The 21,141-nt window shown below is 44.9% G+C and overlaps 1 protein-coding gene across 2 annotated transcripts in view; it reads left to right on the top strand.

Moving 5' to 3' along the window:
• The first annotated feature begins 7,168 nt into the window (after positions 1 to 7,168).
• POU2AF1 (POU class 2 homeobox associating factor 1) overlaps positions 7,169 to 21,141 on the top strand; it is a 305,111-nt gene continuing 291,138 nt past the window's right edge. For both annotated transcript variants that reach the window (XM_078683958.1, XM_078683957.1), the window contains exon 1: positions 7,169 to 7,533. In XM_078683958.1, the coding sequence (XP_078540084.1) occupies positions 7,518 to 7,533 (16 nt within the window). In that variant the 5' untranslated portion in view covers positions 7,169 to 7,517. The remainder of the gene's footprint in view (positions 7,534 to 21,141) is intronic.

A 21,141-nucleotide genomic window follows, 5' to 3' on the forward strand; every position in this document is an offset into this window, starting at 1 on the left:
CTCGATCACGGGTTTTATGCCTGCAATCGTTTCTGGAGTCAATTTATATTGGGGTGTTCTTGGGAACTCAGCATGCGGTTTCACTACAATTTTCACTGGGTCCACCCCTTTGACCAATCCAATCTCTTCCCCAGTGAAATCCCATACCTCTGGTGCCACTGTCTCTCTCAAGTCCCAGGGAAGCTCGTCTACTGTCAAAGTAGGGTACAGCTCCACACATATTCTTGAGTTTGCAACTTTAAAGTCTGCATCATCATCATTGGTCAATACCTCCACTCCCTGAGGTGTACAGTATATAGTACAATTCAATTTACACAACAGGTCTCTTCCTAGCAGACACACAGGACTTGAATCGCAAACCACAAACTGGTGCTCATCACTGTACTTCCCTATTTTCACCTGCACCGGTTCTGTCAATTGGCTGGTTATTCTCCTGTTTGCGACCCCTACCACCTGTATAGTCTCTCCAGACATGGGCAGGTCTGGAACTGCAGCTGATCTGATCGTGGATCTAGTGGCTCCTGTGTCCACCAGAAATGTCGTAGGGCACCCTGCTACTTCTGCTTCCACATAGGGTCCCCTCTGATCTACCTCCAAGGCTGCCCCGAGGGTGCAGTCTTCTCTCTCCACTCTCTGTCCGGTTAATGGGTCCACATAATAGCACTCTTCCCCTTCCACAAACAGGGGCATTTGTCTATAGGTCTTACCCATACTCCCTACTCGAGGAGGTTGCGGGAACTGGGCTCGGGGAGGAGCCCCCCCCCCTTTGAGCACCTTTCCTTGGTATGGCGTTACCCCTCTTGTAGGCGCGCTCTGGACCTCTTCCTCCTCTATCTCTTGCTCTCCTATCTCTACATTGTAGGGGCACTCGCGTTTCCAATGCCCCACCTCGTTACACTGGTGGCACCTAGTCGTTTTCTTCAAGGCAGCTATGTCTATTCTGGGTCTAAAGGTGGAACTCTCCTCATTGCCCTTGTTCTGACTGTACTGCTTCTTTCCTCCTGTACCTGTTCCTTGCTGCTGTTGCTGTTGTACCCCCTTCCCTGCTGCCTGCATCTGTACCACCATCAACTTTTCTTTTAGTTTCTTAGCCTTGGAATCTATCTCATCACAGCAGTACCTGGCATATCTCAGTATTTCATCTAGGGGTTTAGTTTGCCAACAAATCGAGTGTTGCTGAATCATTAAACTAATATCCGGTCTCAGTCCCAGGACGAACTTGGACACAAATTGCCCTATATCTTTTGGATCCATTACATCCAAGCCGCTATACTGTTTAAACGCCTTCAGCAATCTCTCGTAATATTCGTGAACTGTCTCTTTGGGTTCCTGTCTCGTTCGGTCTATTCTGACCCAATCTATGTCTTGCATTGGCACTTTCTCTTTCAGCCAAGTCATCACTCTCTCGTATTTTGCCATCACAGTCTCGGACGGCCCATTAGTCTTGGCATCTCTCTCTGGCTCAGTTGTGGGCCACTCAGCGCTAACCTTGCATGCTGTCCACAGATCGCCTGGTACTACAATGTCAAACAGCGTGTTCAGATCTATCCAAAGGACCTTTGAGATCTTTACAAATCTCTCCACTTGCTTGTACCACTCCACTGGGCTCTCACGTAATTTGGGGAAAGAGGTGGTAAAAGCAGCTAAATCTCCCCTACTCCAAGGGACATGTACATAGTTCCCATTTGCAACTTCACGCAAAGGGTAAGCTTCTATTCCCTGCTGTCCTGGTGTCATACCAATCATGCTTCTCCTGCCGGTCCCTTTCTTGGACCACCTCTCTTCCCACTTATCTAGTGCCCTCCATGTCCTTATTCCAGCAATCAGTTCCCTTATGTGCGTTTTCAGCCCAATCGTTCTCCTCTCATCTAGGTCTCGATCTGTGTAATGTAGCCTGTGGTTACCCTGTAATGCTTTGGTTCTTGACAAGTCCACCATATATTTGCCTGCTAGTTCGACTAACTTCTCATGGACTGCTCTCGCTTTTCGAGTAATGTCCTTTGCCATATACAGTATTTCATCCTGTTCATACATTTCCATTCTTTCTAAAGGCAGGGTACCATCTACCATGTCATCCAGATCTGACCTTAAGCTGGAGACATCAAGTCTCTTGGCTTTTATTTCAGCTCGCAATATGTCTTTCGAAGGGGGCTCACTGGTCTCCCTCCCATCCCAACTTCGAGCTCTGCGTTTGGGCTCGGGAGAGTTAATGGGTGGTCTCCCTCGCTCCCATCTCTCTAGGTCCCATGCTCGGCCATCCGATCTAGGAAGGTGATGGAACACGGGCCTGTTACCCCCACTCTCTCTCTGCCCACTCTCTTCTTCTTCTCTCCTCTCACCGCACATCTCTCTGTTATTTTCCCTCTGGTCGCTACACTCCCTTTGCCTCGTATCGCTCAGTATCCGATACGATCCTTCCTGGTTCCCCATATTCCCTGGGCTGCGCTCATTGCCGTCATCACAGGGACTATGGTGCGACCTCTCACAACTCCCATTCAGTTCTCTGGTGCCGGGCACACAGTGTGGACATTTAAAGCTGTTTCTGTACTCTTGTGCTCTCCTCTCCCCTTCACTGAGTATTGGGCGCGCCACCCCTTCACTCCCGGGGCCCCCGTTTTCCAGGTCTGTTCTACCTCCACTCCGGGCCCAATGGGTGACTCCCCTACTCCCTCTACAGTCCCACTCCGGGCTGCTCTCCCCAGCCCCGCAGTGAGTCCGAGCTCGGCTGTCCTGACTTTCCCTTTCTGCTTCCGCAGCATTGATGCTCTTTTGAGCCTTCACTGCCTCATCCCACTGCTTCATGTACTCATTTAGCTCTTGAAAGGATTTTCGTCCAGATCCCCTCAGATCCATTGGCCATCTAGGGCCCCCAGGATCTCCTCCTGGGTCCCCTGCTGTGTGCATCGGTGTACTCCACTCTCTGGGTATCGGCATCTGACTTGGGGAATTAGTGGTATCGTTCCTCCTTGCCTCCTCTGCTCTTTCTCTGTCCTTCCGTACCCGTTCTTCCCCTCTTGCTCTCTCTTGGTCATATATCGATATTATAGGACCTATGGTAACAGGTACCTGTAGTGCATCTGGTAATGGGTAGGATGTGGCGCTTTCCGTTTCCGGCGCTCTTTGTACCACAAACCTACCGACTACCTGTTGCACATGACTAGGCTGGGACAGCTCTTTCTTTGGCTCAGGATCCCACTCTGAACTGGGAAGCGGTCTATGCTCTCCTGCATTGCCCCCCTTTTCTCCTTCACTCTTCTCGACCTCTCCCCCTGCTCTATTATACGGGGGTGGCCTGTCTGTCAATAATCTGTTTATCAAGCTATCCTCTGTTTCGCTCTCATCATCTTCTTCTAGGGGGCTTTTATTTACTGGCGCCTCTAACACTGGGTACAGTTTATTTACTTCCATGTTATGCACTCTCCATCTTTTAGCATCCGCATCCCACCTGGCATCCTGTACTGCCCTTACCGATCGTTTCACCCTTTCTTGTCGTCTGTTCATATTCTTTTCATGCGCTGCCCTAAGCCATGCATCAAGAGCTTCAAACTGGGTTGGTCTAGGCAAGGGTCTCATTGAGGTCATGACTGATTTTAATCGATGTAACACCTCTAATCTGAACGTCCCGTACTTCGGGAACGTCAGTTCCTCATTTCCTTCAGTAATCTTACTCCACTCTGATATCCAAAGGATCGTATGCAACCCAACATTTACTGCCATGTAACGAGCTGGCGTACCCTCCGGCGGGGCTTCTTCCCCTTCATACGATCCCCGCTTCTCTTTCTTAAACACCGCTTTTAACCATTTAAAACACTTCATAATTATGCGCACAAAATCCAGCCTCGCTACTCTGTTTACTTCCTGATGACAATCCACCAATCCTGTCGCGGCTTTGCTAGCTTGGCCTATCACAGCGCGGTCTTTCTCCTGTCGGCCAATCACGTCGCGACCCTGTCTGACGTGTTCGCTAGCTGGCCTATCACAGCGCGGTCTTTCTCCGGTCGGCCAATCACTGCGCGACACCACCTGACGTCACTTTTCTCCGCTTCGCAGCAGCACCCCTCCTTTCTCAACTCGTCTCCCGGTTATGCATGCGTCCCATTCATACACCGAAAAATGACTACTTCCGACCAAGCGGTCACTTCTCTCGACTGTACGTCCACAGTCTATCTGTAATTGTCAACACAACTGACGAGATGTCTATCGTCTCTCTGATAGGTTGCTTACACACACAGTAACTTCCGACCAGCGTCCGTTACTCACGCACTCACTCTTACGTTCCCCCTATCTCGGTCTCTCGGGTGATCAATGGTACCTCATGACCCCCTTCACACTAGTTGACAATTACTCTGGGTGTCCGATACACCCGAACCACTTAAGCTCTCCTTGAACTTAAGATTTCCACCGGTTGCGCGCGCTCACAACCTGTTCCACAGTCACTCTACAGACATTCAACTCCGCCAGACATTACAACATAGATACAATACGAAACACCGCAATCTAACACGCATAACCCTTTATACTCACTCTCAACCGATACTGCTGCTTTTTCTGTCTCACGTCATCCGGATCTTCTCCAGCGGGCTGTTCTTCCGATCATCGATCTCTAGGGGCCTTGGGGTAAGCTAACCTGGCCTAGGTCACCGTCCTCAAGAAGGCAACCATCCTCTATAGCTACCAACTGAAAGGGCGAGATTTTGATCGATACCTTATATCTATTGATCCAAACCTCGATCTGGTCGACTGAACCTTTGTTGCCTGTCTGTAAGGAAAGAAAGTGCACCCACTTCCAAGTTAGTTCACCCAAGAAAGGACTCTACTCCCAAAGATCACGGACAACTTCTAGTTTTCAAAAGTTTATTGTAAAGATATAATGAGCTGCAAATACAGGCATCTCAGAATGAGATTCACGAGATACACAGGTCCAATTACATACATGTGCTCTCGAAAAGCCCTCAGACGAGCAACAGAAATCACTAACACAAGTTCTAAGAATAATAAAGCTATCAGCATAGACGCATATCTCTCCTTCATTTAGGTTGGAGGAAAACACACACAGGTTAGGCGTCCCTACCCTGTTCTAGATGGTATCCCTACTTAACCAAATCCCAACCTAACAAAGGTGTCAGCAGTGAATGACCCCCAAGGGAAGTCACTCACTCTAAGTCTCTTGGTGAAAACCTAAAGTTCTCCAGTCATGACCCCTCACTGCCTACCCATCCGCTCTCTAAAGGGTCCTCAGGTATCTGCTCTAACTCCACCCAGGGGTGCTGTCCCTAATACAAAACAGTCAACAACATTTGAGACGCCCCTTGCGGAACGCCCCTCACGTGGTGCAACTTCTGGCTTTTTCCATGATGCTTTGTCTTGGGCCTCATGCGTTAGAGTTGACCTTGCTTCTCAGGCTCTTCTCCGGCCCGCTGATACCCCTTAAACATTCCAAAATCCTCCTCCATGTCTGGGCCGTCCACTGAACAGACCTCTATTCATTCATTTATAATTGGATCCCCCCTCTTCCTGTTGCAGACAGATATCTGTAGCCAAGAACCCAACTCTCATATACTTCTAAAAGAAAAAGGCTTGCAACATTTCTCAGCCCAGACATGTACGTGTAAATCAATGCTAAAACATTTCAGGCCTATAATAATTCTCATTATGATTATAGCATTCAACTTCTTCTTTTAATTAAAGCATGTTAATACTCTTATTCTATTATTAAGTAAACATTTCTATAAATCATGGCCTATTTAATGCAATGACCAAAAACCTTAATATAATCTGTGTCGTGAAAAGAACCATCTTCCCTTTCCCTCCAGCTCTGGCCCTGAGGCCTACCACGTTCTGCGTTTAACCATCTGCCATCTTATGTTTTAGCAGCTTCACGACATGGATTCAAAATAAACACATCTACTAAAACCATATAATGTCACACATTTCTGTATTAGTTCCACTTCTACTTAAATCTCTACATTTAGCTATACATTTAGAATATAATTGCAGATACTATTAGCACTCATGGCATTTCTCTTCATGATTTGTGCTTACTACAGGTAAGTGTGATGTACTCATACATTTAAATCAGTTTGCGCTCTCTCAAACCAATCGGGATTAGGGTTCAAAGTTGTAAAGATAATACAATATCCCAATAGGTAGGATTCAAAAGACAATTTTTGTTGCATGCACGAAGCATTACACAGACCAGAGAAGAAGGAGACACTTATTCAGATGATTTTCAAGTGGAAATTAATTTTGTATTGTAATATTCAATGGGGGGGAGGTCATATTAGAACAGTTCTGTACAGCACAAAGTTAGAAAATTCATATGACAACCGACAAGACTTGGTGCTCAATATGTACAAGTGATATGTGGCAACGCAAGTGAGAGAGTGAACAGCGAGAAACGGCGCAAAGTGAGCAAGGTGAAGTATTTATACAGTGAGTGGCTCGAGATGTGACAAAGTTATAGTGACTTTTCTTCACAATTCACAATTTCAATGGAGCCAATTGGGATATTTTTTTGATTATTGAGCATTCTCATTTTATAAATCCATGAGATATCAGGAAAGAGAACTGACAACACTATTCTCATACTACTCTACTGAGTTCATACATATCACAAATGTAATATGTGGCATCTGTGGCTGGCACATATGGATGAATCTGTGTGCCTCTGAGTCTGTGTTAAATTTATTTTGATCTTAAGTTATGATTACCATGCAAATATCTCACGTAATGTTATTGTGAACTAATGGTGGTGCATTGGCCAACATGTCTACAGCGCATCATATGGTGACATGTCTCTTCACGAGGGCGTCAAATTGAAAGCAGGTGTAAGATTTCCATGTGGCTAAGATTTTGTCCTTTCCCCCTGAAATGTGACCAAAACCTTCTTACATTTGTATTTAAGGTAATAATTTTCAATGTCTTACAAGTCATTCTCCTACTTATCAAACAGTGAATAGTTATGATCTGTTAGGGTAAACTTGAGAATAACCGAGGAGAGAAAACGACACAGTTGATCGATGAAGCCTAAAGAAGCCACAGGTGCTTCCTCTTGGCGTCATATCTAGTGGCCCTGGGGAGTAAAGGGTCCGATGCAAATAAAATCACCTATTTTTACTAGAATCTATGAAAAACAGCACAATTTGTGAACATTGTCCATTACCTCGAGGATCAGTTTCCAAACTAAAAATTGATTTGATTATGTCATTGCTGTTCTTTAATTCAGAGCTGAAGTCTTCAATATCTGCGAACTGCAACTATGAGCAGCCAACTCCTGCGCGCGGCGTGCAGAAAACAGTAGACCCTCAAGGAAGCACATGTAGTGTTCGTGGTTGCAGGTTCTGATGACATCATCCACCACAGTGGGAACCCGGGGCTTCTAAAAACGCAGAGCGTTGAATCCAACGAGCCAGTTGTCGCGTTGCGTGGAAAGGAGCAAGCCAGTGTTTCCCAACGTGAAGCGGTGAATAGACAAGCTGTCTCCTTCAAAAAGAAAGGACTGTGGCCCGCCACAGAACATGCACTGGCAGAAAAGTAAGTTGCGTCATTTCTTCTATACTTTCATTCATCGTACTTTTAAATAATAGAACATGAAAATGTAAAGAAATCTCCTTTGCAAGTCTTACAGTCATCAAGGGCTTGGTCTGATGTCTATGCAGGTTGCAATGAAAGGGAGCACATTGCATGGTGAGATTTTGCGGGCCTGTCTATCGTTTTTTTGCAATGCAACTTACTTATGAAAAGGATGTTGTGCCAAAGGCTCCTTCACAGGAGGTTCAAAGAAACCTACTTAATACATATTTACTAGGCCGGTTACAATACGTGACCCCCAGTGAAAGGGTGGGAAGGTTAGATGGCGGCCTGCAAGGGACAGTATTTCACTCTCTCTCTCTCTCTCTCTCTCTCTCTCTCTCTCTCTCTCTCTCTCTCTCTTTCTCTCTCTCTCTCTCTCTCTCTCTCTCTCTCTCTCTCTATATATATATATATATATATATATATATATCTATATATATATAATTATATATATATAGATATATATATATATATAATTATATATATATAGATATATAGATATATGAATATATTGTATATATAAATATATATATGCACATATATATATATATATATATATATATATATATATATATATATATATATATATACACACACACATACATACATACATAGGTATATAGATGCTGTTTGTCCAAATCACCTGACATCGAAGCAAGTAAAACAGACAGTCCAGAATATTTGGTAGAAGCTGTGATTTATTTAATGTGCTGTGTTGTGGTCTGGAGTGCCTGTCTTACTTGATATATGTGTGTGTGTGTATATATTGCATTGTATTGTTACTCACCTGAGTGTTATAGCAAGCAAATAAATTAAGGGTGAACACTGGAAACCGTAGCATGCTAGGTAATTTTCGGCAGCAGCACAAACCTCAGAAGAAGGGCGTCAGCCTGAAACGCGTCAGGTAGCTGCGGACGCCGGATTGCCTTACACCTCTCATGACCCTACAGACGCCGAACGAGGAGTGCTCCTCGCTCTTGTGGGCAACTGTGAACCTGGATTTTGTACAGCCGGCCCGGCCGGGAGGAGCACCGCCGCCAATGGGAGCGGTTCCCCTGCTGTCTTGGGGATAGCGGAGCTGACCGAACAGGCCAGACGCTGAATGTTGAGAGGTGCTGGGGGCTTACCGATGGAAACTTTGGAACTATTTGCCGCAGGTTACCAAGCAGCCCACTTGGGTAGTATTGAACTATGACTTCCAGTCCCATGATGCATTGTATTGTTACTCACCTGAGGTTATAGCAAGCAAATAAATTAAAGGTGAACACTGGAAACCGTAGCATGCTGGGTAATTCTCGGCAGCAGCACAAACCTCAGAAGAAGGGCGTCAGCCTGAAACGCGTCAGGTAGCTGCAGACGCCGGTTTGCCTTACACCTCTCATGACCCTATAGATGCCGAACGAGGAGTGCTCCTTGCTCTTGTGGGCAACTGTGAACCTGGATTTTGTACGGCCGGCCCGGCCGGGAGGAGCACCGCCGCCAATGGGAGCGGTTCCCCTGCTGTCTTGTGGATAGCGGAGCGGACCGAACAAGCGAGCGGCTGAATGTTGAGAGGTGCTTGGGGCTTACCGATGGAAACTTTGGAACTATTTGCCGCAGGTTACCAAGCAGCCCACTTGGGTAGTATTGAACTATGACTTCCAGTCCCATGATGCATTGTATTGTTACTCACCTGAGTGTTATAGCAAGCAAATAAATTAAGGTGAACACTGGAAACCATAGCATGCTGGGTAATTTTCGGCAGCAGCACAAACCTCAGAAGAAGGGCGTCAGCCTGAAACGCGTCAGGTAGCTGCGGACGCCGGTTTGCCTTACACCTCTCATGACCCTATAGACGCCGAACGAGGAGTGCTCCTCGCTCTTGTGGGCAACTGTGAACCTGGAAAAAAAAAAATATATATATATATATATATATATATATATATATATATATATATATATCCATCCATACACTTTTCCCACCAATTCCGCTGAACTCAACATAACTTTATTGGCCGCATACGTATTTCAGCAACCAGCCTTCATCAGTGCGGCAAAAGTAAATGTCCAACATAGGTAGCACCATGAGAATTTAAGATCTCATGTCACAAATGGCTATTCTCTATCCAATCGGGAGGTAGTAGTCGAGCCGGTTTGCAGATGGTGAACCGGCATCTCCACCTGTTAACCAATGGATTGTGGGAAATGTATGCCCAATGGAAAATACTGCTTCTGATGTTCCACAGACCCTGGTTTCCATCATCACCAATAGTCTGCTATATATATATATATATATATATATTTATATATATATATATATATATATATATATATATATTACCTACTGGCGGTCGCCAGTAGGTATATATAGTTAGGATTTTTTCTCTATGGGTTTTTTGAAAATTCTATGTCTAATAACTTTGGCGTTTGTGGACGGAATTGGCTGAAATTTTCAGGAAAATGGCACATTTTGTTTCTGAGCAGCCCTTGAAAATTTGGGGGGGGTTCGTCAAGGGGGGGCTGAGAAAAAAGGGGGGTCCCAAAACGTGTTTTTAACATTGAGTTTTCCATAGGGCGGTTGGCCTCACTTTTAGCCCGAACGGGTGAATGGATTTGCACGAAACTTGGCAAAATTGTAGGGACTGGTAGCCCGATGTGCCTTTTGTAGGTCTCAATATATGTGCTACAGTGGATTTTGAGAAATTAACGTTTAAAAAAAGATATATATCTGTAACAGCGGACCGGGCAGTGCTCCAGGACGCGTACTTTTCGCGCAACGGAGCTTTGTGAAGCGAAGCTGATTGGTTCTCCGGCGTCTGTCAACATTCCAAACAGTCCGTAGCGGCCGCCATCTTGTCTCTCGGTAGGATCGAGAGACAAGAGGAGGCCAAAGCGAAGGGGCAAATGACCATAAGGGGGAATAGTAGATCCTCGCTGACCCCCTACGTTTGATGTGGAGGTTTTAAAAGGGCCCCGCTGGGCAAAAAAAAAAAATATAATAATAATCGAACGGCTGAATGGATTTGCACGAAACTTGGCAAAATATTAGGGACTGGTAGCCCGATGTGCCTTTGCTAGGTCTCAATATATGTGCTCCAGTGGATTTTGAGAAATTAACGTTCAAAAAAAGATATATATCTGTAACAGCGCTCCGCTTCGCGTACTTTTCGCGTTACGGAGCTTTGCGAAGCTGATTGGTTCTCCGGCGTCTGTCAACATTCCAAACAGTCCGTAGCGGCCGCCATCTTGTCTCTCGGTAGGATTGAGAGACAAGAGGAGGCCAAAGCGAAGGGGGAAATGACCATAAGGGGGCATAGTAGATCCTTCCTGACCTCTTAGGTTTGATGTACCATTTTGCCAAGTTTGGTGTAATTCCGTTCAGCCATTCAGGCTGTAGACGTATGTAAATGTCCTATGGAAAATTGCATGGGGAAAACACATTTGAAAGTGTTGAAATTTAGAACCAATTAAAATGTTACTTTGGTTTTGTATTTGTGTGTGATGAAAGTTAATTGGTTATGTATATATTTCAAATGAGAGGAAACCACAGCCATTTTGTGATACTACTGTCTGAGGTACATTTGTGAGGAATTTTTGGTGGTGAATTTCTGGTGTTTGATTTACACAGTACTAACACTTCTCCTACTTTTAAAAAGGTGAGTTGTTAATTTGTAAGGGGAACTATGTTGTACACTTGAAGATAATTTGAAAAATGTTTTCTGTTATTTATTTGCAGTCCTTCTGTTATACTAAATACTTGATAAAGTTAGTTTTATATTATGTATTACTAAAAACGATAAATGAAAGTGATTATTTTTTTCTGCAATTTACAGCAAGCAATTTCAAAATAAAATGGCTCACAATGAAGAGACCGTGGCAATTTCTTTTGAATTGTCCACTACATTGATTGAAATTGAGAGCACCAATAATGAAATATTGTCACAAGGAGGACATGACTTGTATGATTCCATTAGATTGATTGAAATGGACAGCACCAAGAATGAAATATTGTCACAAGGAGATGACTTGAATGATTCCACTACATTGATTGAAATTGAGAGCACCAATAATGAAATATTGTCACAAGGAGGAGATGACTTGTATGATTCCATTAGATTGATTGAAATGGACAGCACCAATAATGAAATATTGTCACAAGGAGGAGATGACTTGAATGATTCCACTACATTGATTGAAATTGAGAGCACCAATAATGAAATATTGTCACGAGGAGATGACTTGAATGATTCCACTACATTGATTGAAATTGACAGCACCAATAATGAAATATTGTCACAAGGAGGAGATGACTTGAATGATTTTTTTGATCAATCTCTTGATGGCGAATTTATCGAGTGTTTGGAGACCATAGAGTTACAAGAATCATCATTGGAGACTTTTCATGAGGACATTGCTGATGAGGACATGTTACTAGTTCTTTCAAATTTAGAAAATTCTGAAGAATAAATTTATATTTAGAAATCAAAAATTGTTTGAGACATTATTCATTTTTATTTTTAATTTATGAGGTTGTAGCGAAGTGATTGTAGTATAAAATGAGACTTATAGTATAGAGTGCAACATTTTTATGTTACATGGTAAGTTTACTCATATTTACTTCCCTTCTGCCACTATATTATCTCCAATGTGTATTTGACATCTCTTCTTCATCTCCGGCCTCCTTTCTCTCACTGTGTGTCTCCGATGCATCTTATCGCTGCTATTTTGTGTAATTACAGAAGAGAGTAAAATAAAATAGTTCGGAACGTGAAAAGGGGGCAAAGTAGAGTACTCCTCACCCCCTAGGCCTTTTTAGGCGGTCCCAAAAGGATCAGTTTCTGCTTTCCTGAGAGATTATGGTATGAGTTCCATATACCACAATAACTTGCATTACAACATGCAAGATATCTATCTCCTATTACCAACTTTTGGAGATATTCGCGCTAAGCGCGAATATCTCCAAAAAGTAACACCTGCCCTGAGCAGTTCTTAGCCATGTTATCCAATGGGAGGTGGATAACATGGCTAAGAGCATTAGCTCGGTAATGCATGAATATCGCTGAGTTTTTAGCGATATTCATGCATTGCGGCCATTTATTATCGCATTTGCGATAAACCTTGATAATAGCAAGGTTTATCTTCGATAATTTCTGACGATGCTTAGTGGTAAAAAATTCGTTGGTAAGCATCGTTAGCGATAAATATCGCTTAACTTTGGTAATATGCCCCAACGTCTGTTAACGTTCGATTCGAAGGAAATGAGGAAGTGTTGAAAAACATTGTCTGCGCCATCTTGCCTTTTTTGAAATGCCACACTTTTGTCGTGCACGGCAGCCATTTTAGATGTCTTGACCAGACCCACTCTCTGCACGCTGTCGATTCGTAGCATGGCTCCTCACCCACGCAAGCATCTTCCCCAGGCACTGGTCACCACCGCTCTCTGTCTTATGCATGGGCAATAAACCTCCCCCCATCTGCGCTGCTCTTCCCTGAGAATCACACTCTGTGCCCGCCCGACACCTCCCTTTCGCCCTATTCACTACCGCACCCTCTGACACTCCTCTTCCTCTGTGTCCGATTGTCCAGGCTATCAGCTAGCCCTGCAGATGTAGTTTATGGCCCCAGCTGTAAAGAATCACCCCTCTTCAAAGGAGTTATAGTAGATCAAGGCCCACACCCGATGAGATCCGTCACACCACACGTGTTCCTACTATCTGAAAACCATCCTGTATTGTGATTGGGGAGGGGACCGAGCCTGAAGCGGAAGATTCCAGGAATGACTCTTTGTACATCAAAGTTTTTACAATTATGTGTCACATTAAAAATATATAGCACTCCAACAAAGTAGTAGGAATATAAAACTTTAATAACATATAAATATATACAACAAAACAAAAACAGTAAAAACATTTAAACAACGAAGAGACCGTGGCAATTTCTTTTGAATTATCCAATAGATTTATTGAAATTGACAGCACCAATAATGAAATATTCTTGTCAGTAGCGGTCTGTTGTGCGAATAGTTCCAAGGCAGCAGAACGCGCTGAAATCTAGATGGCACGAAGGTGATGTCTAGTAAGTTGCCGCCCAGCAAATAACGGCGTGGGGCGCCGCGGGGGTGAGTGAGTCCAGTAGGCACCACAGCTATTCTTACCGGCATTGCAGAATTACTGCTGGGGACAATGCCTGTGCTGTAGCAGGGTCACAGCAGAAACAAAAAGGATTCTGTTGAAGATGTTGTTGGTTTTCAATTTGAAAACAGTTCTGGTGTCAACTGCTATGCTAATGTAGTGGTTAATGTTTTGTTTTCTCTAGAAAATGTAAAAGAGGGGGAGGCAGTCCAAAGTTCCGTTAAAAGGGCAAAGGAAAGGATCGGTGGTTTGAACTATCAGTCAAAAAGGGGAGGGGGTGCAATAATTTTTCCTACCGGGTCACACTGTGCTTTCACCGGAAGTGAGGTCTGCAGGATTCTAGTAATTCAAAGTGAGGCTGGCGCCAGCATGGGAGCGCCGACGTCCCACGGATACAGTTTCGTCACTCCACGGGCGATCATGGCAGTCATTCCCCATCGGGGGTCGGAGACTCCCGCGGCTCCTCTAGAATCTTCAAGGTCGTGGAGGACTACGGTGGTGGAGTCAACCAGTGACCGGGCCATTTCTTTATGCTGGGCCCGCTCTTGCCAGGTCGATCGCCATTTTGAGAGTTCGGCAGCTACCGGCGATCGCGGGGTCACATGAGCGGACGGGCTACACCCTGCCGGGCGAGACGTTGCAGCATGGCCACAGTAGAAGAACCCTTTTCCGGGCGCCTGGAGCGCTGAGGGTGCAGCTGGGAAGCCTCCACCTGGGGAGGCGGGAGAGGCCTGTTCGCACCGTCTCTCCCTCCCAGTGCACCCCACGGCGTCTCGCTTGAGATTTGTTATGGCCGGACCAGGCGATGAGGACGAGGGGGGGGGGGTCGGAGGCATGTGCAAGACATCCCCCCCCAGTGTTGTCGCAGCCATTATTCAAGAAAGAAGAAGTGTCCCGTCCGTCTTCGGGCCGGGCTTCCGGTAGATGTCGGCCGGACGCCCCTGGCTCTGGCCCCATGAACGGGTTTCTTGGTTTATCGGCTGCAGCCGGATCCCGTCGGCCTCGGCCCCCCGACCGTTGGTGGCCGGACCGGAAGAGCATGTGGCGGGACTACCTGCAACTCTCAAGGGCCACCGCGGCCGGACTGGGAGAGAGAGGGGAGGGTCGAGGAGACATTCCCCCCCCCTGCAACTGTTCAGCGTTGTAAAGGCAATCCCCTGGCCGGGTCCCGCTGGCCTCGGCCTCTCCTCCGGCTACACCCTACGTTAGGATCTCCTGGCCGAGGCGTGGCAGCAGGACCTGCCTTATATGGGCTGCTCCCGGCTGGGCGTAGCCGGAACCCTGCCCCACCTTGGAAGTTTCCAGAGTGGGGGCGGATGTTCTACTGACTTGCATTTTCCCTAGTCTATCGATTTTTTTGGCGTGGCAGGCGGTGGGACAGCGAGGGGTGATTTGGTTTCTCTTACTGTTTTTCTGGTCTCTCACCACTGGCATATTTTAACGTTTTCTTGTTTCTAGGACATTAATAGGTTTTATCATTACTTTATGTTATCGTTTCTTTGTTCGTTGTTTAATAAAAGTTCATGTTCATCAGTGGCCTACTGATTTTCGTTTTCCTATTCTTTTCTTTCCAGGTTGTTTCATGCTAAAGTTTCTGTTAACAGGATACAGTGATCACTTCGTTATTATTGCATATGTCCTTTTCACTAGGGGTGCTCTCTGGTCGGGCCAGATGACGTATCTCTAGTAAATGGTCCGGGTGAAACAGGTGCATCAATCAGTGGGGAGTAGATAGGCATGACAGATTACAACGGGGGAGAAAGGTCCGCATTACGTACCCTTTCACTACTTGCAAAGATTTTCCTACGTTTATTTGCAAACAGGGAATACCTCCAAAAAGAACTAATTCCCAAACAGTCAATGTTCGGACAATCAATCAATCAATGAGGAATGAAATAGGTACGACGTGTTAAAGGCTTGCGTTACCTACCCTTCACTATCTGCAAAGGGAGAGAGAATATTCCTATTCTTCCTCGTTTGCAGGCAGAGAAGATCCTTAAGAGAATTAACTTCGAACAATTCAATGCTCGATTCAAACAATCAACAAGGGGTACTGTGAACACAAATGAACGCCGCTTATGTACATACGCATTGCTATTTTCAACAGGTTGTTCCTAATGTTTCTATTTTAGCGAGGTCAAAAAGAGATCCCATTAGTGGCCTACTGATTTTGCTCGATTCCTTTTGTTTTTTTACACGATTTTTCGCTATCTGCAAAGACTAAACAGAGTATTGCGACTCTGTGCTTGTTTGTAAATAGAGAATGAACCAAAGAGAACAATCAATCAAATGGAGAGAGAAGCAGGCACGACGGATTACAAAGGGGGCAAAGGGCTGCGTTAACTACCCTTCACTATCTGCAAAGAGAGAGTACTCCTAATAGAAATGAGGGGTGGGGGGCAGCATTCAAAGCAGATCAGTGTGCATAAACACGAAAATGTTTTTACTTACCACGTACTTGACATTCGACAGCTTATGATATTTGCTATTAAAAAACCATTGAAATTCACTGAAAAAACCATAGGTTATAGACCATATATAGTTAGGAATTAGCATTTACAAAACCTTGAAAATTCACTGAAAAAACCATAGGTTATACACCATATATAGTTAGGAATTAGCATTTAAAAAACCTTATTTTACTCACACAAAACCATTGAAATTCCATATATAGTTAGTTGCACTAACTATATATCGCGCACCCGCAATCCACTGCTGATCATGTCACATATTACATCATTCATGACATGGTCAGTGTGACATCACTGATGAGATCACTGATGACATCTCATTTGACATCAATGACCACATCACTGATGATATCATTCATGTGACAATACAATGCATCTCCTCACGTTTTAATATAACCTCTGTTTCACCCAGTGTTAAATACAGAGTATAATTTTTGAAACCATTGACACACCAATACTAGTTACTACATACGTACTCACTGATTCCTACGTCTACACACACATTCACTCATTCACCCATACAATCATTCATACATACAATCACTCATCTTTACAACACTATCATATGCACTCATACACCTATACAGACACTTACACTCTGCCACTCATCCATGGAGTTACTCACACACCTAGTCAGTCCTGTAAAGAATCAATCACACTTCCATTTTCTTGTCTATACAGTTAAACATAGAGCACCTTACATTTTCAAACATATACTAACACATACTTACTTTCTTATACAATCATTGATACAAGTACACATTGATCTGCACAGAGTCACACACCTCCCAGCCAGCCACACACACACTCAGTCTCCTATACAAATACTTGGACAATCAATCAATAACCCATATAGTTAATCATATAGCTACTGATCAACACATGCAGCAGTTTACAGAACAACAGACATAATGATGCACAAATTAAGACAGTTTAGTCACTAACCCATGCACTCAGTGAGACACATTTAATCACTCACTCATACATTCAGTCATGCACCTACTAAATCCTTCGTCCAGACACTTATACATCTACTCATTCTTCAATATGTAAAACATATTTAAACTTTACAGAAACACACAGTCACTGGATGATGTCATCAGTGATCTCATCAGTGATGTCATTTGAGATGTCATCAGTGATGTCATCAGTGATGTCACTGACCATGTCATGAATGATGTAATATGTGACATGATCAGCAGTGGATTGCGGGTGCGCGATATATAGTTAGTGCAACTAACTATATATGGAATTTCAATGGTTTTGTGTGAGTAAAATAAGGATTTTTAAATGCTAATTCCTAACTATATATGGTGTATAACCTATGGTTTTTTCAGTGAATTTTCAAGGTTTTGTAAATGCGAATTCCTAACTATATATGGTCTATAACCTATGGTTTTTTCAGTGAATATATATATATATATACATCTATACATATATAGTAGCTATAGTTAGGACCTAGTTTCCATAGGAAAAGTGTTTTTTGTTTTCTCAATATCTATGGCGCTGGTTAACGAATCTACGCGAAATTTTCAAAAGTAGTGGCCGCTCCGGTCAGCTCCTGTCTTAAAAGTTTCGGGGTGATTCGACAAGCGGGGGTTGAGAAAAAAGGGGGGTCCCAAATCTTGTTTTCCCCATGTAATTTTCCAAAGGAAACTTTAGACAAAGCTACAGCCCGAACTGCTGAACGAAATTACACCTAATTTGGCAAAAAGGTAGGTCTTGTTTCAGAAAGAGCACTTATTGTTACATGGTGTAAATCCATTCAGTAGTCCCTGAGCAATTTGAAAAAGAAAAGGTTTCGATATCTAGGGCAGCAGTGGGTTTGCGAACCCTCCAGAGCACAAGGTTCACTGTGATTGACTGCCAACACTCCAAACCAGGAAGTGTTGGCAGCCATCTTGTGACATCTAGATGTTTATGCAACAATTTGTTCATCTGTCAAGAGATCTGTGCAGCTGTCAGCCCGCACCCCTCACCCCACGTACCCGCGGCGCTATCCGCCGCTTCGTTCATCTCTACTCACATTCCTCCAGACATTCCATGCAACTGTTTGTCCATTAGCTGTCCGCCCCCTCCCCTTCTGTCCATACCTCGTCCTCGAGCCACCCTTCCACCCAGCCACATGTCCTACATTCTCCCACCCATACGCCGCTAAACTGACCAAACAACCCCTTCACACACCTCTCCCCAACTTGTGTCTGATCACCGGGGGCTGATTTTCTCTTAAGTGGTCCTATTCTATCCCTCCTGGTGGGGGCGCTCCAGGGAAGCCCCACCGCTGTACACAGACTCTGCCGGCTGTGGACGGATCCACCCCCCTTCTGCGGGCGGCGGTGGGCTGAGCATTGGTACAGTGGGCGCTTTAGCATCCCAGGCCTAGGGCCGCGCTTTTCATCGGTTCAGATAATATGTGTTTTCTCCCAGTCGATGGTAAAGTGATCTCGAAAGGCTGAGTCATCCTGCGAGCAGCAGGTCACTCACATATCTCCGCAGCCGGTGCATGAGCCCCCGCTGACCCAGCCCTCCTGTGCCCTGTGTGGCCGTCGGACCCAGAGTTGCCAGCTGGAGTCAAGGGGGACCCATCGGGGCGAGCTGGGGGTACAGCAGATATGTGTGTCATGTTTGGGAATGTTGGGGAGGGTGGGTGTCGGTGCATGGGCTGGGAGGTCAGGTGGGTTTGTCATCTGTGCAGGGCACGCCCCAGACTGATTGCTTTCTGTATTGGTAGGGGGCATGAGCTGGTTGGGTAGACAGTATATGTATTTAGTGGGAGCACCCTCCGTGCCCGGGCATGCTGCATTCCACTCCACATGCCCACCCATGCCACCTTGCCCCTGGCTTACCAGGTTCTAGGTGCACCTGGCAGCTTTCCCATTCTGAGCACGAAAAGCCCCCGGAGACGCCGGGGTAGGGGGCGGGGGCTCACCTGGTTAACCACCCTCTCTCTCCCCTTTGTGAGCCGGAACCCCCTCCCAGACCACCCACGTCTGTGTGGCAGGTGGTGGGCGAGGTCAAGAGGCCCGCGTTGATGCCGCTGGGGGTAGCCCGAAAGTGTTGTCGTCCCTTATCGCCTGCCTCCCATGCACTGCCTGTTTTTTCATTTACGTATACGATTGGCTGTCCAGAAATCAGATATAGGGTGACCACATGACACGGACACAAATTGTGGGCAACAACTGTTGAAATGCAGGACAAATGGTCAAAATTCAGGACAAAGGGTCAATTTTAAAGGCACAGCTGAGGGAGTGAAGCAATGCAATAAAATTAAGTACAGAGATGACCAATAGAAGTAAAGAACGTAGGTTTATTTTCTTTGGCTTATATATTACATATGCATGTATTACATAGCATTATTGAGCAAACAATACTATGTAACTGGACGTATATGAAGATTAAAAAACCTGGTAACATATGCACACTTAGCAACATTTCACAGCTGACATAAGCGACAGTTGTCGCATGATTTTGCACCTTTTACATTAATGAGAGCACCAGCCGCTCTCTTGACGAATGTGGACTTGGCAGCACGTGGGCATTAGAAGTACTACTAGTAGACAGACAGGAAGTGAGATGTAAAGTAAGTGGTTAGAGCAAATTTGATGGCAATAGTACATTTGTGCATTTGTGTGAATTAACTTTGATTGTGTCTGATTAAACTAGTGACGTTTCATCCCACCTACCTGCAGCGCTATGTGCTATCAATTACTGTCTCAACACCACCATAGAAAGGACCCCATCTCTGTTGGTATCTTGAAGATCTTCTACTAGAAGTTATGAAATGTTATTTGACATTTGTTAAGTGCATATATAACCCTTAGGTCTCATAGCGCTAGTACGAGCAAGCACCGGGAGAACAGAGAAAGGAAAAACTGCGGGATGGTGGAGGAATTCAGAATAATATGGTTTTGAGGGATCAGCGTAATTTCTCATGGTCGGTTTCCATTCGGAGGTGTATGGGTATCGTGTTCCAAATCATAGGGGCGATTTTGGGCAATGATCTGCCGCCATTCCTGACAGTGGAGATCTTTGGTGTGGTTATAAGATATTTTCTGGCAGATCGGAGGGTTCTTGTTGGCTGATATTTGATTTGTTTCTTTTCAAGATAAAGGGGTCCCTTTATATTTAGAGTTTTATGTACCAGACAGCATATTTTAAAGGTGATCCGCTTTCTGATGCAAAGCCAGTGAAGGGTCTTCAGACTGGGGCAAAGTGCGAGTGGGGGGGGGAGTTTAAGGACCAATCTGTCCACTGTGTTCTGTAAGACCTGGAGTCTTGTCAGGTGTGTTTCATTTATGGATGCTAACAGGGCACTGCCGTAGTCCAGGAAGCTGATAATTAAACCCTGCACTAAAGGCATGCGTGAGGCCAGTGGGCTCCATTTAAAGATTTTTCTCAGGCTACGCATTAGCCCATAGCATGTGCGTACTACCTGGTTGATGTGATCAGACATTGAGAGTTTGTTGTCTATTATCACTCCAAGATTGCGGGCTGCCTTTTTAGGTAAAGGGCAGGGGACTAAGGTTGTTGGCCACCAGTCGTCGGTCCATAATTGTTGAGCCTTACCGAAGAGTGAAATCTCTGTTTTACCAGCGTTAAGTTGGAGGTGGTTAGTTGTCATCTAGTCATTGATGTCTTTCATACATTGTTTAAATTTGAGTTTCGAGGAGGTGGGATCTGGTCCAAGAGTAATTAGTAATTGGGTGTCATCAGCGTACGACACTGTATCAAAGCAGTATGCTTAATTATTTTAGCTAAGGGAGATAGGTACAAGTTAAAGAGAATGGGGCTTAGTATGGAACCTTCGGGAACACCCTTGTCTATGAGCTGGCTAGTGGAGGTGAAGAATCCTATTTGGACTTTGGATGTGAGGTAGCTCCTTAGCCAGTTCAGAGCTGTGCCCTCGACACCAAGCTCCCACAGGCAACCCAAAAGGATGCTATGGGAGATGGTGTCGAAAGCTGCAGACAGGTTAACAGGTTGTCTGG

Source organism: Lissotriton helveticus, chromosome 3_1 (assembly GCF_964261635.1).
Source record: "Lissotriton helveticus chromosome 3_1, aLisHel1.1, whole genome shotgun sequence".
Taxonomy (NCBI): domain Eukaryota; kingdom Metazoa; phylum Chordata; class Amphibia; order Caudata; family Salamandridae; genus Lissotriton; species Lissotriton helveticus.